The following is a 17,122-nucleotide window of genomic DNA, read 5'->3' as shown; positions in this document are numbered from 1 at the left end:
ATGAAAATTTTGTTATCAGTAATTTAAAGTTTTTGCTATTAAAAATACATATGATAAAAAAAACATATAAGTAGAAAACATCATTTTAAAAAAAATAAAAAAATAAAATAGACATTAATATTAAAAATATACTATGTATGTTAATATCATTTAAATTTAATTACATATCCTATCAAATTTTTTTAAAAAAAATGTTTGGATTAATAAAATTGATTTATACGGTCGCACCAATTTAATTATATATGTAATAGTTACTGACTTTTAATTATTCAATATATATTTATTATTTCATAATATGTAAGAACATATAATACATAAAATAATTTATATATATAATGTTTATTCCGCGCAAGGCGCGGGTCTTAATCTAGTATACATACTATTCTGTAACACGATATATCATCATAATACTCAATCCAGACGACTAATTTAAAAGTCTGAATATTTCGACCACTTAATGCATTTACAATGTCCAAGAATAAATCAAATATTACTACTTTCATTTTTCTTGCCAAAATGAAAATGATGTTTGTGCAGATTGTAGGTTTTATGGGAAATGATGATTAACATATAGTATTACTCTATACTCATGACTTAACCCTCTTCCTCACTTGTTTCAGATCCTCTCGATCATCACTTTATAGTACAACATAATGCTTTAAATGAAACATTGACATTTGTGGTCTTGAGAAAAATGGAGTTTTGGGGATGCCTCTAAGTGATTATTGGTTCCATTTCCTTCTTTGAATTTGTGTTTGCAGCTGTAGTCTCAAAACTGTTTCTGCTCTCTGACAATTTAATGACAGGTACACACACACACACACTCTTTGTTGTTCAATATCAGGTGTTTGTTTGTTTATCATTCTTGTTATATTCATGTAGGGATTGTAATATCAGGTGGACTTGTAATGGTTTTATTTAAATAGAAGTTGGTTTCACATTATAAGGAGTCTTCCTTCTCTAGTCCAAAAAAAAAAAGTTATATAGTATCCAATTGATTGGATTCTATATACTGCTTCTTGGTCTCACTGACTCTACCAACATTGCTGGTTGATGTCTTCTTTCATTGGCTAAGCATGCTGTTTCGGTACACATGATATAACAAGGTAGCGTTTTGAGTTCCACTTTTGGCTTCCCTTCATATTTTAAATCTGATTTTGAGGATAATTTCTTACTTCATTTGGAGACGAAACAAGAAAAGTCATAAAATATTTTTGAAATTATCGTAAAATGGAAATATAAAAACTGAAAAAGTTATGTATGGTCATGTGCATAAAGGTTGAACTTTCGAAGGACTCTTTTGTCTCATATTTTATGGCTTTATCTCTCTATGATTAATCCATGAAGTCGTATGCTAGTGCATATGTCCTTCCTGGATCCATGTGAGGGTGTAGGTCTAACTTAGATACTTTTATAACATATACAATTATACATTATGTAGTACTTTTACTTTGTGGTTCAGTGTGATATGATGATGATTCTAATGCCATACTTAGAAAAGCAGCTTAACTGTTGGGAACTAATCTCTCGTATTGCTAGCAAATGCTTTTACTGTCATTACCATTTACCATGTTAGAACCTATAACATAGACTCAGAAAAAACAAAGCACCACCACAACAATCGTGGAGACAGAAAGAGGTGCATTATTTTCTTGTTCCGTTAATCACGACCGTCAATAATATCACATCACACAGTTATCAACAAAAGAAATCTTACGGAGCAGCTGTAATATACACTGCCTGTGACTGAAAAGGCTGTCTAAAAAGTTGGCAATGATTTAACAGTACCTGTAGATTTTCTCATAATTTTTTTTAAAATCATTCCTTTTTCTTAATTATCCCCTTTATTCCCTTTACAACAATATATATTTTCATCGTTGAGAAAAGGCGCAACACAATTTTCTTTATGAAGCCCTCGTAATTACTAAATTCAACTAATGAAAATAAGGAATGCAAGTACCGAATAAAGATCTTTGCAATCTTAAATTCCTTATTTGCATTTAACTAGAATAAAAATGTTGACAAAACATGAATATAATATGCTGAGGTGTATAATGTGGATTTATTTCCTGACAGCAAATTATTTGTTTTTTTTTTAATTTTATTTTCCATCTAGAAGACTTAAAATAAATCCGACCTAATTAGTCTATAGATTGTCAAACCTATACTAATGACACAAATCTCAACATAAGAATTAAGAAGACAATCCATCTTTTACTAAACTAAAAACACAGTCTGTGTAACAAAACACTACTACAAAATCAAATTTGAATTGAAGGAAATTACGGTTTCCTAGAAAGTTTGAATAATATTAAAAGAAGAAACATTTCCCCAAGTGGTCTTTCCAGTGAGGAGAGACCACCAACTGGAGCGATAAAAGATAGAAGTGAGACTGAACTGTGTTTCAAAAAAAAAAAAAATCAAAACAAGAAGCGAGCGAAGAGTAGGGAAGATTCTCAATTTTGCTTCAAAAGCTCTGATCTTTCTCTTCTTCTCCTTAGAAACACTAAGAGCAGCATCCAAAGTTGATTACTTTACTTGGTCGGAGAAGCCATGGATTCCGGCGACCCGACAGCTTTGCTTTTAACGAAAATCAGAAGCTTGGAGCCAGACTACGCTCCGAAGATCATCGGATACCTTCTCTTACAGGATTTCTCCGAGAAAGACTTGATGCATCTCGCTCTTGGACCTGAATCAGTCCTTCACTCCATTATCTCGAAGGTGAAAACTCAGTTAGGACTTTTATCGAACAACTTATCTGCACCTTCTACTCCCCCGTCTCCTTACCCTATCTCTCGACCACCTATCAACGGAAGAGGAGTAGGAGGAGGAGGGCTCTCTCACTCTAATGGGTTCATGGGTTTCCGACGAAACTCCCCGTCGTCTCCTTCTTCCACCTCTCCATGGTCAATCAACGGAGACTCTGCTACTGATTTGCTGGATGATCAGCAGCTAAACGATTGCCTTTCGTTTCTCGACGATTCATGTGAGAAAACAGAGGATGTTGCTGATCCTATCGATAACGGAGAAACCCATCTCCACAGGAGGAGTTTCTCCGCTGATAACGTCGATGGTAATGACATTGCCACTGATTCTCCGAGGAAAGTTGAAGACTTTATGAGGCAAGAGGAGATGATGAGGTTGAAAATGGCTTATCAGCGGCAGAGGCTTGCTTCTTCTCAGATCTTGAATAGGGCTCAACAGTTCCCATGCGAGAAAAGAACAGACTTTCTTCTGCATCAACATGCTCATAGGTAATAATAGAACTATGTTTGAGATTTTTGGGTAATTTTTTGGTTTAGTTTATTTTAAAGTATTGAGCTTTGTGCTTTCTTTCTCCTTTGATGCAGAGATGGTGGACTGCGTATTGGTGATGAAAGGTTTTGGAGCAGCAGCCCAGGGAGGCTTGAGAGGATGGAGCTAATGGCAATGCATTTTAATGATCTGTCAAACTCTGTGGCAAGACAGATCTACTTGACGTTCCCGGCTGAAAGCACGTTTAAGGATGAGGACGTTGCAGCTTACTTCAGGTTAACCATCTCTGTTCAACTAGTGTTGGATGAAGATTATGCTTCTTGTAGGTTTATATGGAAGAATCAGATTAAACAGTCATTATTGACTTGTTATTTTTTGTGTGTGTATGAAGCCTTTTCGGAACAGTGCAAGATGTGCGGATCCCATACCAACAGAAGCGTATGTTTGGCTTTGTTTCATTTGCCCATCCTGAGACTGCCAAGGTTGTACTAGCTAGAGGGAATCCCCATTTCATTTGCGACTCACGTGTACTTGTCAAACCTTACAAAGAAAAAGGCAAAGCGTTGGACAAGTATGTTGCTTTTTTCCCCCTTTGTAGTCTTTCTTATTTGTGTTTCAATATGTCATTCATTGTAAATGAAGTGATAACAGGAAGCATCATCATCTGCTACAGCAGCAGATTGAGTTTGGGAACTACTCCCCATGTTCCAGTCCATCTGGGATTGATCCTAGAGAGCAGTCTGACTTCCAACTTGGTTAGTATCCTTTGTTTGTTGTTAATTTTTGCTTTTGTTGTTAACTAACTTGTTTCGTTTCTATGTGGTAGATTCGAAGATGTTCTATCAGAGACGGGAAATGATGAGAAGGAAAATGGAGCAAGCTGATCTGGAGAGAGCTATTGAGTTTGAAAGAAGACGCTTCATTAATCTTCCTGAGTTCAAGAATAGTGTAATGCCGAATCATCACCGCAGCTTCTCTGTGGGGTCTCCTGGTTGTTTTCCATCGGCCAGCAACCTAAGCCCTGATATTCAATCTGAACTCAATAGTGCCGCTGATGCTTTTGAAGGTTGGTGAAGTGTGAACACTCTTAGTTTTGAATGGAAGAAGCATTCAGTCTCTTTATTGTTGTTGCTTTGTGTTGTGGCAGTAGTTGATGACGCCACGGTGGTGCATTCTTACCCAGTAACCGACCCAAGGCATATTAACAACGATAAGGATTCAAACGGTGCAAAAGTAAGGAACAATGAGAGTGAACCTGACATTGGAAGCACTATAGAGCTTGTTCTTCCTAGTAACCTCTTTCCTTCTGCAACATGTACCGATGATTCTTCCGTTACTAATGCAAAAGATGGAGTCTCCGACTCCTCTGGTAACGGAAATGACCATGAACCACCAGCCACTACCAGTAGCTTGATGCAGTAGGCTATTTCACCTTATAAATGCCAAGGGTCAGTGCACTCTCTCTAATTAATTCTCCCAATTTTCTTTCAAGCTATATATGGATATATAACAAACCCTTTTAATTTGGTCTCAGGTTGATTTTTTTCTTATGGATAAGATGAGTCTACTGGAGTGTATGTAATAACAGTAAGCATCTTTGATCATCGATATTACAGAAGCCGGGAATGAGTTCATATACAGTGTTTATTGCTGATGCTCATAACTTTTTCTTGGTTTTGGATTTGTGCAGACAAATTAAAAAAGGCATACACAAGGAATTAGGATGATGTATTATGTATAGCCAAGTTATATATATGGAGAAGAGAAAGAATGTAGGAGTGATGATAACATGGTATGAAGATCGCAAACGCGTCTGGTGTACTACTAACAATCGGATGCGTTGGATATACTTAAAAGAAAGACAAATCTATATGATAACTTTCTTTTCTGCTATTATTTATCTTTGTTTTGGGTTACTCATATGGTTAATAAACCCACAAGTGTCTCTGATGTACCAAAGAAGAATAGAAGGTTCTGTGACTTTATATATTATGTGCATCTAATTACTTGGGGCTCTTTGCTTTGTACATACTTACATACTTACCTGGAATCATATCTTCCATGTTTAGTGGGTATTGTATAGTAGTTAAAAAGTGTTGAAGTCTCCTAAACGTGTTAAGAAAACTAACAGAAGACAAAATGTAGCTGATATGTAGGAAATGGAGATAGAATACATTTTTGAGAGATCTCTAATGCATATAAAATTTACGACTTTTGTACTCTTGGCACTGGACAAACGGAACCAACACTACAAGTTTGCAACTACTTAGACAAAATAAGATAGTTGCCTCATGTAATACCCCTGGCTATTGCTAGTTTTTCATACTCTTGCAGCTTTTTAATGCTCACTTGGCCGGTAAGTACAAGCATTTGTCCCACAATAGTCGACTTTCCAGATCCAAAGTGCCCCATGAAGAGCATGGTTAGGTGTCTTCTTGCGTCTATCATTCTCCCATCAGTCTCATTTTCGCCACAAAACATACCTAAGTATTGTAAACATTAAAAATTGGAGATACGTAAAGAGAATAAAGATTCGATTGAAGCCAAAGAGAGAACCTACATCAGCCTCTAGAGCTTAGGGTTCTTCTTGATTCTCACATCAGCCTCATTTTCCACTTTTTGTTTTATTTCTTGTTCAGTTTTCATTTTTTTTGAAACGAAATTGTTTATTTACAAACTAATCCTTAATTTTAATTTGTTTAATTTGTAAAATAAATTATGTGTCGATGTCACCTAATTAGTTTCGAATTTTATATTTTTTTTTATCTAATTAGATGCTAATAACGAAAAGCATGAAGATTTTAATTTCTAAGAATTTTATGTTTGATATGGAAGAATTTAAAATAAAATAAGCTCTTTTTCATTTTGAAATGCTTTGATAGTCACTTAAGAGATATATGTATTTAGTGTTTCTTTATCAAACTCTAATATTTTTGTTTATTTTTTATGTTATGTGTAATAATTATATCATATAATAATGTTTAACTTATAATAAATAGCATTTGTGTCAGATTACTATTAAAACAAAATAATCGGATTAAATTAGTAAATTTGAGAAAACATAAGAAAGTGCAAGTGGGATATGACTTGTAATGATTATCAAAATTCTCAAATTCCTTTGTTATTGGTACGTAGATTCAAACATTCTTAGTAAAATCTATTGTTATTGGTTAAATGATTGTTTAATGATTTACAAAATTTAGTGTTATTCAAAAAGTTTGGATTTTAATGATTCTAAGTTTCCAGATCCAGAGTGCCCCATGAAGAGCATGGTTAGGTGTCTTCTTGCGTCTAGCATTCTCCCATCAGCCTCATTTTCGCCACAAAACATACCTGAGAGTATGGTAAACATTAAAAATTGGAGATACGTAAAGAGAATAAACATTCGATTGAAGCCAAAGAGAGAACCTGCATCAGCCTCTTCTAGCTTAGGTTTTTTCTTGATTCTCACATCAGCCTCATTTTCCACTTTTTGGCTCTGAATGGTAACATCCGTCCCGCACCGCACCGCAGTTAACAGTAACAAAAATCTCTACATATACCATATATCTATACATTTTTATAACTGTCAAAACCGCACCGCAGTCAAACCACTTGTCCCGTACCGCTCAATCCGCTGTTACCATTCGGAGCCTTTGTTTTATTTCTTGTTCTATTGGTACTTCATTTCTTTAAATTTTAAAGATTGAGCACTACTTGTTCAGTTTTCATTTTTTTTGAAACGAAATTGTTTATTTACAAACTAATCCTTAATTTTAATTTATTATTATTTTGTAAAATAAATTATGTGTCGATGTCACCTAATTAGTTTCAAATTTTATATTATTATTTTTTATCTAATTAGATGCTAATAACGAAAAGCATGAAAAATTTAATTTCTAAGAATTTTATGTTTGATTTGGAAGAATTTAAAATAAAATAAGCTCTTTTTCATTTTGAAATGCTTTCTTTGATAGTCACTTAAGAGATATATGTATTTAGTGTTTCTTTATCAAAATCTATTTTTTTTGTTTATTTTTTATGTTATGTGTAATAATTATATCATATAATAATGTTTAACTTATAATAAATAGCATTTGTGTCAGATTACTATTAAAACAAAATAATCGGATTAAATTAGTAAATTTGAAAAAACATAAGAAAGTGTAAGTGGGATATGACTTGTAATGATTGTCAAAATTCTCAAATTATTTTGTTATTGGTATGTAGATTCAAACATTCTTAGTAAAATCTAGTGTTATTGGTTAAATGATTGTTTAATGATTTACAAAATTTAGTGTTATTCAAAAAGTTTGGATTTTAATGATTCTAAGTTTCTATCAAATCTAATATTATTGGGAATTGAATTCGGACACCTGAAAATATTTTGGCACGGATCGGGTTCGGTTTCGGTTCTTTAGTACTAAAATTTTGAATTCGTTCGGATATATAACCAGTTTCGGTTCAGGTTTGGTACTACTTGTACGAATCGGATTTGGTTCGGTTGGGTATATACTTTTTACCCAGCCCTAAAGAAGGTATAAGTTTTTCCTAATATTCACTACTTCTAGAATCTATAAGAAATCTCCCTCTCAAGATACCTAATGTGTAATGGCTTCGTTTAATTTGATCAATGAATTGAAGCCATTCAAATCTCCCTCTCAAGATACCTAATGTGTAATGGCTTCTGTTTTTACTGACTCTAGTGATCGGTTCTTTGGCTTCAAGAGATTATCTTTCAGCTTCAAGGAGAGACCATTCGTTACCCAAGAGCATACAATGTTTAAGGTGATGTACCTCTCTATCTGCCTCTCTCTTACTTCAAACTGGACAGACCAGTCCTCTGGGATTGATCCTGCCAACTATTTCTGTTTTTGTATCTTGTCACCATCCAAAAGCAGAATATCCAAGCTATTTAAACACACACAAAATCCTGAGACTGTGAAGGTTGTACTAGCTAAAAGGCAAAGCCTTGGACAAGAAAGGTGCTTTTTTTTCCCCTTTGTAGTCTTTCTTCTCTGTGTTCAATGTGTCATTCACTGTAAATGAAATGATCATAGGAAGCATCATCATCTGCTACAACAGCAGATCGAGTTTGGGAACTACTCCCCATGTTCCAGTCCATCTGGGATTGATCCTAGAGAACTGTCTGATTTCCAATTTGGTTAGTCCCTGTTTCGTTTTTTTTTCATAGGTGTTACGTTCTGCATTTGTTGTTAACTAACTTTTTTTCGTTCCCATGTGGTAGATTCGAAGATGTTCTATGAGAGGCGGGAGATGATGAGAAGGAAAATGGAGAGAGCTATTGAGTTTGAAAGAAGACGCGTCATTAATTTGCAGCTTCCTGAGTTCAAGAATAGTGTAGTGCGGCCGAATCATCAACGTAGCTTTTCTGTGGGGTCTCCTGGTTGTTTTTCATCTGCCAGCAACCAGAGCTCCGGTATTCAATCTGAACTCAATAGTGCCGCTGATGCTTTTGAAGGTTGGTGAAGTGAACACTCTTAGTTTCGAATTTAAGAAGCTTTCAATCTCTTTATTGTTGTTGTCTTTGTGTTGTGGCAGTAGTTGATGATGCCACGGTGGTTCATCCTTACTCAGTAACCGACTCAAGGAGTGTTAACAAAAATAATTATTCAAACAGTGCAATAGAAGGAACCAACGAGAGTGAAACGCTTGAACCGGACACTGGAAGAACTATAGAGCTTGTTCTTCCTAGTAACCTCTTCCCTTCTGCAACATGTACCGATGATTCTGCTGAAACTAATGCAGAAGCTGGAGTCTCCGCCTCCTCTAGTAATGGAAATGACCATGAACCACCAGCTACTACCAGTAGCCTGATGCAGTAGGCGATTTCACCTCATAAAGCCAAGGGTCAGTGTACTCTCTCTAATTGATTCTCCTAATTTTCTTTCAAGCTATATATGGATATATAACAAACCCTTTTAATTTGGTCTCAGGTTGATTTTTTTTCTTATGGTTAGGATGAGGCTACTGGAGTGTATGTAATAACGGTAAGCATCTTTGATCATCGATATTACAGAAGTCGGGAATGAGTTCATACACAGTGTTTATTGTTGATGCTCATAACTTTTTCTTGGTTTTGGATTTGTGCAAACAAAGTAAAAAAAGGCATGCACCAAGGAAGTAGGATGATGTATTATGTATAGTATAGCCAAGTTATACATATATGGAGAAGAGAAAGAATGTAGGAGTGATGATAACATGGTATGAAGATCGCAAGTTCGTCTGGTGTACTACTAACAATCGGATGCGTTGGATATACTTCAAAGAAAGACAAATCTATATGCTAACTTTCTTTTGTGCTATTATTTCTCTTTGCTTTAATTTGGGTTACTCATATGGTTAATAAACCCCACAAGTGTCTCTGATGTACCAAAGAAGAATAAAAGGTTCTGTGACTTTATATATTAAGCCGTCTGTGCATCTAATTACTTGGGACTCTTTGTTTTGTACATACTTACATACTTATTTGGAATCATATCTTCCATGTTTATTGGGTATTGTATAGTAGTTAAAAAGTATTGAAGGCTCCTAAACGTGTTAAGAAAACAGCAGAAGACAAAATGTAGCTGATATGTAGGAAATGAAGATAGAATACATTTTAGAGAGATCTCTAATGTATATAAAACTTTTTTTTTGAACACATATAAAACTTAAAATTACGACTTTTGTACTCTTGGACACTGGACGAACGGAACCAACACTACAAGTTTGCAACTACTTTGACAAAATAAGATAGTTGCCTCCTGTAACACCCCTGGCAATCTCCACGGGAACCTTAGTTGACTTGACTCCACGAGCGATGAACTTGTCAACACTTCTTTTGTAGGTGGTGTGTTTTATTATGATTTAATAACTGAGTTAGACATGTGGCATTAAAACTTTTGTTGTACTTTTGTTAGAAGAAGTTGATGGTAAATCAAAGTCACATTTAAAAGTTATACCTACACTTTTTCACCCTGACCACTTATAATTTCTTTTTGTTGTTTGTTTGTTTGAAGACCACCTTGCTTACATATAATCAAGGGCGGATCCAAATCATTTGTTTAACCGGTGGTTTTTAGTGGATGCATGTGCTTTTATAAGTGTCATATAGTCTTCATAGTATATCTACCCCTATCTACGTCATAAATAAATAACAATAAACAAGAGAGAAGAAACCGGTATTGAAGTGAAAGAGAGAATATCATGACCGAGGAGGAGGAGCCGCTCAGCCCTATGGCGCGACTATTCCAATCGCCAGAAGTAGACTACTGCATCGTCACCATCATGGGCTTCAAAACCAAGATTTGTCTCCAAGCATCCTCGTTTCTGCACCAAACTGGTACCATCACATATACAGTATTACAGTTAGTGTAAGATATGATGGCTATGTCGGGGACATCACCAAACCTTGTTTTTTACTTTTTTCGAATAATATTTCTGATATTTATATAACTGGATCTCCTAGTGAGTGCAGGTCCCAACACTATGCCCAAACAAATTTTTAATAACATGTTTTTAATTTTTAATTATATATATATTTATAATGTGAGTTATATTAAACCTTTATAAATTAATTCAATTCTATCAATTATTAGTGAAGATGACTTTTATAAAATTAATTTTATGAAAATATTAGTTAGTGCCAATGTTAGTAAATTTCCTAAAATTATTTATTAATGCAAAATTTCACATTAAATTGTTATTATCTAACGATTTAGTTATTCAAAATATATATTAACAAAATTTATAAAAACAATGCTAAATTTTCTTATAAATATTATTATTTGTTATTATAAAAATCATAAATATAATTTACATATAAATACTAATAAAATGCTTAAATATGAAAACTTGAGTAAATGTATACTTCGTCAAATTCTATATCCTAAGACCTCGATCAGATCGCTTGGCTGGGTTGCACTTTGTACCTGCCATGCTCCTAGTTTAAAGAAAAAAACATCAAAATTATATATATATGTAAAAGGTTTTAAAAAATTTCCTCCTAAATTGTTCTTGGGATTTGGTCTAATTATTTTGTCTTTAACTTAATAGACTGAGAATGGTGCAAAATGGATAGAGGCTAAAATTAATGTACAAGACCACGTAGTTGTACCATACATAGATCCAGAAGAGATAGGGGAAGATGGACAAGGGTTTGTCGATGACTATATCTCACGTCTCACGATGATTCCTCTTGATAGATCAAGACCCTTGTGGGACATGCACATCCTTAACGTCAAAACCTCAGATGCTGAAGCAGTCGGTGTAATTAGATCTCACCATTCATTGGGAGATGGAATGTCCTTGATTTCCCTCATGCTTGCATGTACCCATAGGAATTTAGACCCCCAAAATACTGATATTCATTCCTTAAAACGGCGTGAAACGGTGCTGCATGGCCTTAGAAATCAATGCTGGTTCTTAAGGTTGAGATTCACCGTTTGTTCTATAGCGACATTGCTTTGGAACACACTTGTAGATATGTTGCTTCTGTTGGCGACTGTCTTGTTTTTGAAAGATACAAAGACGCCTTTAAAAGGTGGCGCAGATTGTGGGAGTAATCCAAAAAGATTTTATCACAGAGCAATCTCTTTGGATGACATAAAACTTATAAAGAACGCTATGAATATGGTACGTTATGTGTCACTTTGTTTTCATAACTATAATATGAGGGTTGCTCTTTAATATAGGTACAGTGGATCTTTAACTCATTTTTCGACTGTTGCTAGACTATCAACGATGTTCTAGTCGGAGTTACACAAGCTGCTCTTTCAAGTTATTTGAACCGACTATATGGTAAATATAAATTCAGTAAATATGATGTATTATTAAAAAATATGTTTGAAAAATGATGTCTTATTAAGACTTCTAACAGTTAACTTCCTAGCCTCAAAGTTAATCCTAATATAATAAAAGAATATACATACGTGTTGGATCTATATCTAATGTTTCACTCGTTTACATCTTGTTTCTTGATAAACAAGGCAACAAGAAAAAAGAAGAGGATGGAGCATTGACATCGTATCCGAACCATCTTCTAGACAGACTACGTTTCCGTGTAGGTTGTGTAGTAAATCTGAGGTCGGACATTGGATTACAGGTTAGATATTATGTATATATATATATATATATTATTGTATATATAGCTCATCAAGCTTGTATTGTTGTCACTGACAAGCAATATATGTATATAAAAAAGCCTTTGGCAGATATGATGGCCAAGGATTCAAAATGCAGATGGGGTAACTACGTGAGCTTTATCATCTTGCCTTTACACATCGGTTTACAAACCGATCCATTGGTCTATCTAAAACTATCCAAAGCCACCATGGCTCGAAAGAAGCATTCGTATCACGCTGCACTAGTGTATTTTATCATCAACATCGTTCTGAAGGTGTTTGGAACTAAGGTAAACAAAGTGATCAATGAACTTTGTTTGCAATTATCAGGACAAGAGTAACAATATAACGCAATCTTGTCATTATATTAGGCAGCAGCAACATTATTCAATCAACCCGTGAAGAATGCAACAACATGCCTTTCAAACGTCATTGGTCCCATGGATGAAATCAGTTTCCGTGGCAATCCTATAGCTTATATCGCTTTAAGCTCTTACGGACACTCACAAGTACGTAGTTTTTTTTTGGGGTTGTTGCATGATTTAATCAAATGATAGGCAACTTTTGCTCTTCCTAAACTTATGTATTTGTGTTTGATAGGCATTATTGGTACATTACATAAGTTATGCGGGGAAGATGATAATCTCGTTAGCAGTGGATCCTACAATCATACCGGATCCTCACAAGATATGTGATGATATGGAAGAGTCACTCGAGTCAATGAAAGCTGCTCTTTCGGAAAAAGGGTCACTCTAAGGCTCGTGAGGATAAATATGGTTGCTCTACAATATTACTAAGTTTTAAATGTTTTTTTGTAGTACCAAATAATTATCGAATTTATAGTCATATTTTTATTTTCCAACAGTCAAATAACAGTCACAATTTGAATGATGGTTTGATAATTTAAATCTACTCGTGGAATTGTATCACAAAAAAAAAAGATTTTACTATTTTGTAAATTACTAATTAAATTTTAGTATATACCCTAATTAAAATTATTCTGGAAATGCCATTTTGCATACAAAATACATATAAAATGTATATACCAAAAGAAGGTAGGAGAACAGAAAGAAGGTAGGAGAGATGATAATATGTTATGAAGATTGCTAGTTTCGTGTGGTGGTGATAGTATACTACTAACAATCGGATGCGTTAGACATACTTGAAAAAGACAAATCTACATGGTAACTTGCCTTTTTGCTATTAAGAGTCTTTGCTTGGGTTGTTCTATGTTTGTGTGGGTAATAAATCACAAGAGTCTCTGATGTACCAAAGAAGAATAGAAGGTTCTGTAACTTTATATATTTAAGTATTAAGCAGCCTCTTATTCGGTTCATCCATCTATGCATCTAAATAAAGGAGAATCTCATTCACGTTGGACTCTTTGTTTTGTACAATACTATATGTAGAATCATATCTTCCATGTTTAGTTGGTATAGGTACATACTAGTATTTGAAAAATACAAATAATAGTGTTGTAAATATAAATAATGTTCATAATCTATGATTTGCCAAAAAAATGGTCGAAGTCAATGAAACCGTATACAGTTTCAAAAACCAAACTAGGACAAAAAAATCATAACTGATTTAAAAGATATTACACTTGATCCGCAAAATAAAATAAGTGAATTATTCAACCAGTGCATGTGCTTTTAGATCATTCCAACGGGACAAATTATCTCTGCCCACTCACCATCGACGTTATAAATAACTGTAGAACAAGACAGAATAAACATACATCCGGAGATGAAAGAGAAGAATAAACATACATCCGGAGATGAAAGAGAGAATCACGGAGGAGGAGCCGCTCAGCCCGATGGCGCGTGTATTTCAATCGCCAGACGTGGACTACTGCGTCGTCACCATCATGGGCTTCAAAACCAAGATTTGTCCAGACGTCCTTATTGATGCCTTGAAGCATAATGTCTCCAAGCTTCCTCGTTTCTCCACTAAACTGGTACCACAACCACATTCACATATACGTGTATCAACATTACTACTTTAGAACTTGACCAAATATATAACTTACTTTTATTGAATTATTATATTTCAAATATTTTTATAATTGGATCTCCTAGTTTAAAGAAAGAAAATAACACATTAAAATTCAAATATCTGTTCACTCAAATCTTAGGGCATCATTATTGGTAGGACAATTTGTAAGTCCTTAAGTTTTATTTTCTCATTTAAAAAAAAAAAAAAAATCAGTTGCGGATCGCCACGCGTCAGTGGAGTCCGCAAACAGTGTAACACAAGCAGTAAAAACGTTTGTTAATTAAGGATATTTTGGCACAGATTTTGAGAAAAGATGGTGGGGCCCATGCGTAAGAACTCTCTCCCACCACCGATAATGTTGTCCTTAGTACATGGTTTCTAAATAGTTTACGATGGTCCTGTTTTTAAAAATATAAAATTTTCAATAAATTATACTTGGAATTTAGTTGTTTTTGGTCTTCATTTGTCGTAACTTTTCATAGACAGAGGATGGTTCAAAATGGATAGAGACTCAAGTCAATGTAGAAGACCATGTAGTTGTACCATACATAGACCCAGGAGAGATAGGTGAAGATGGACAAGGCTTTGTCGATGACTATATCTCACGTCTCACGATGATTCCTCTCGATAGATCAAGACCCTTGTGGGACATGAACATCCTTAACGTCAAAACATCAGATGCTGAAGCGGTCGGTGTAATTAGATCTCACCATTCATTGGGAGATGGAACGTCCTTGATTTCCCTCATGCTTGCATGTACCCATAAGACATCAGACCCAGAAGATACTTCTATTCCTTCCTTGAAACGGCGTGAAACGGTGCTTAGAAATCAAGGCTGGTTCTTAAGGTCGATGTTCATCATTGGTTCTACAGCGAGACTGCTTTGGAACACACTTTTAGATATGTTGCTTCTTTTGGCTACTATGTTTTTTTTGGAGGATTCAAAGACGCCTCTAAAAGTTGGTGAAGATGTCGGGAGGAATCCAAAAATATTTTATCACAGAGCTATCTCTTTGGATGACATAAAACTTATAAAAAACGCTATGAATATGGTACGTTACGTTACACTTTGTGTTGGGTTTCTCTTTTTCCTTTCTATTGATTTTTATTTTTTCTTTCGCCGGTTGCTAGACTATCAACGATGTTCTAGTCGGAGTAACGCAGGCCGCTCTTTCTCGTTACTTGAACCGACTATATGGTAAATTTAAATCAATATATTTTTTTTGCCAATGAAAAATTAAATTCAACACTCCCTCTGTTTTTTAATTTCGTTTTAGAATTTGACACAAAGATTAAGAAAATATTTAATTTTACATATTTCCAAAATAAAAACATCATTATCAATATACATAACCAAATTTTAACCAATAGAAAAATAGATTAGAATATAAAGCTAATAAATTTTATATTGAAATTATAAAACAATACTTATTTTGGAACAAAATTTTTTTTCTACAGCGGCATTTAAATTGAAACGAAGAGAGTATATTCTAATAGTTACCTTACCATAACTAATTTCCTTAGCCTTAAGTTCATTATAATACAATTAAATATTTTCTCCGTTTCATTTTAATTGTCATTTTATGTTTATGCACACAGATTAAAAAAATATTTAATTTTACATATTTTCAAAATAAGAACATCATAACTGATACACCTAACTGTATTTAAACCAATAAAAAAATATACTAGAGAATATTATCAATAGAATTTGCATTGAAATTATAAAACGACATTTATTTTAAAACGAAAATTCTACTCTACAATGATAACTAAACTGAAACGGGGGTACATATACGACGTTTTGGATCTATACCTAATGTTTCACACGTGTAAATCTTGTTTTTTGATAAACAAGGGAACAAGAAAGAAGAAGAGAACGGAACACTGACATCGTATCCGAACCATCTTCCAGATAGACCACGTTTCCGTGCAGCTTGTACAGTAAACATGAGGTCGAACATCGGATCCAAGGTTAGATATTATATATATATATATATATATATTGAATATATACACGTACTAAAACTTGTATTGCTGTCACTGACAAGCAATATGTTATGTATAAAAGCCTTTGGCAGATATGATGGCCAAGGATTCTAAATGCAGATGGGGAAACTACTTCGGCTTTATCATCTTGCCTTTTCACATGGGTTTACAAACCGATCCATTGGTCTATCTAAAACTATCCAAATCCATGATGGCTCGAAAGAAGCATTCTTATCACGCTTTACTAGTGTATTTTAGTATCAAAATCGCCATAAAAGTGTTTGGAACTAAGGTAAATAAGGTGATTAATGAACTTAATTAACTAGAGATTTGCTTGCTATTATCCGGACAATAATAACAATGTATCGCAATATTGTTATTATATTAGGCAGCAGCAACAATATTGAACCGACCCGTGAAGAATTTAACTACATGCGTTTCAAATATCATTGGTCCCATGGAGGAAATCAGTTTCCGTGGCCATCCTATCACTTATATCGCTTTAAGCTCTTACGGACACTCACAAGTACGTAGTTTTTTTTTGTTGGTTATTGCATAATTTAATAATCAAAGGATAGGCTGTTTTTTCTGAACTTGTTTTCTTCGTATTTGTGTTTGATAGCCGTTGTTGGTACATTACGTAAGTTATGCGGGGAAGATGATAATCTCGTTAGCGGTTGATCCTACAATCATACCGGATCCTCACAAGATATGTGATGATATGGAAGTGTCACTCAAGTCAATGAAAGCTGCTCTTTCTGAATCGTGAGTTGTGGGCA

The 17,122-nt window shown here is 34.3% G+C and overlaps 2 protein-coding genes and 1 pseudogene across 5 annotated transcripts; all 3 read left to right on the top strand.

The window, feature by feature from the left end:
* Positions 1-2,341: 2,341 nt before the first annotated feature.
* On the top strand, positions 2,342-9,239 carry LOC106328744 (zinc finger CCCH domain-containing protein 55-like). 4 transcript variants are annotated; one of them, XM_013767250.1, is made up of 8 exons: positions 2,342-3,254; positions 3,351-3,530; positions 3,647-3,826; positions 3,898-4,010; positions 4,082-4,321; positions 4,406-4,703; positions 4,790-4,842; positions 4,946-5,330. In XM_013767250.1, exons 1-6 carry the CDS (start codon positions 2,554-2,556, stop codon positions 4,675-4,677), a joined length of 1,686 nt encoding a protein of 561 aa, XP_013622704.1. In that variant the 5' UTR covers positions 2,342-2,553; the 3' UTR covers positions 4,678-4,703; positions 4,790-4,842; positions 4,946-5,330. The 4 variants fall into 4 exon arrangements, with proteins under 4 accessions (XP_013622704.1, XP_013622702.1, XP_013622703.1 ...); XM_013767248.1 differs by having other exon boundaries at positions 4,403-4,703; XM_013767251.1 differs by having other exon boundaries at positions 2,554-3,254; positions 3,907-4,010; positions 4,403-4,703.
* Positions 9,240-10,443: 1,204 nt separating this feature from the next.
* Positions 10,444-13,115, top strand: LOC106329657 (annotated as a pseudogene).
* Positions 13,116-14,136: 1,021 nt separating this feature from the next.
* Positions 14,137-17,112, top strand: LOC106329656 (O-acyltransferase WSD1-like). Its single transcript, XM_013768335.1, has 7 exons — positions 14,137-14,316; positions 14,837-15,406; positions 15,486-15,552; positions 16,213-16,328; positions 16,426-16,635; positions 16,732-16,869; positions 16,966-17,112. The coding sequence occupies exons 1-7, from the start codon at positions 14,137-14,139 to the stop codon at positions 17,110-17,112; spliced, it is 1,428 nt and encodes a 475-aa protein (XP_013623789.1).
* Positions 17,113-17,122: the final 10 nt, after the last annotated feature.

This window comes from Brassica oleracea, chromosome C3 (assembly GCF_000695525.1).
Source record: "Brassica oleracea var. oleracea cultivar TO1000 chromosome C3, BOL, whole genome shotgun sequence".
Taxonomy (NCBI): Eukaryota; Viridiplantae; Streptophyta; class Magnoliopsida; order Brassicales; family Brassicaceae; genus Brassica; species Brassica oleracea.
This window is presented reverse-complemented; position numbering and strand designations above follow the sequence as displayed.

Coding starts and splice junctions, on each gene's coding strand:
- LOC106329656 (XM_013768335.1), top strand. CDS start 14,137: ATGAAAGAGAGAATCACGGAGGAGGAGCCGCTCAGCCCGATGGCGCGT. Junction 14,317..14,836: donor CTCGTTTCTCCACTAAACTG/GTACCACAACCA, acceptor AACTTTTCATAG/ACAGAGGATGGTTCAAAATG. Junction 16,329..16,425: donor GGTCGAACATCGGATCCAAG/GTTAGATATTAT, acceptor TATGTATAAAAG/CCTTTGGCAGATATGATGGC.
- LOC106328744 (XM_013767249.1), top strand. CDS start 2,554: ATGGATTCCGGCGACCCGACAGCTTTGCTTTTAACGAAAATCAGAAGC. Junction 3,255..3,350: donor CTGCATCAACATGCTCATAG/GTAATAATAGAA, acceptor CCTTTGATGCAG/AGATGGTGGACTGCGTATTG. Junction 4,011..4,081: donor GCAGTCTGACTTCCAACTTG/GTTAGTATCCTT, acceptor TCTATGTGGTAG/ATTCGAAGATGTTCTATCAG.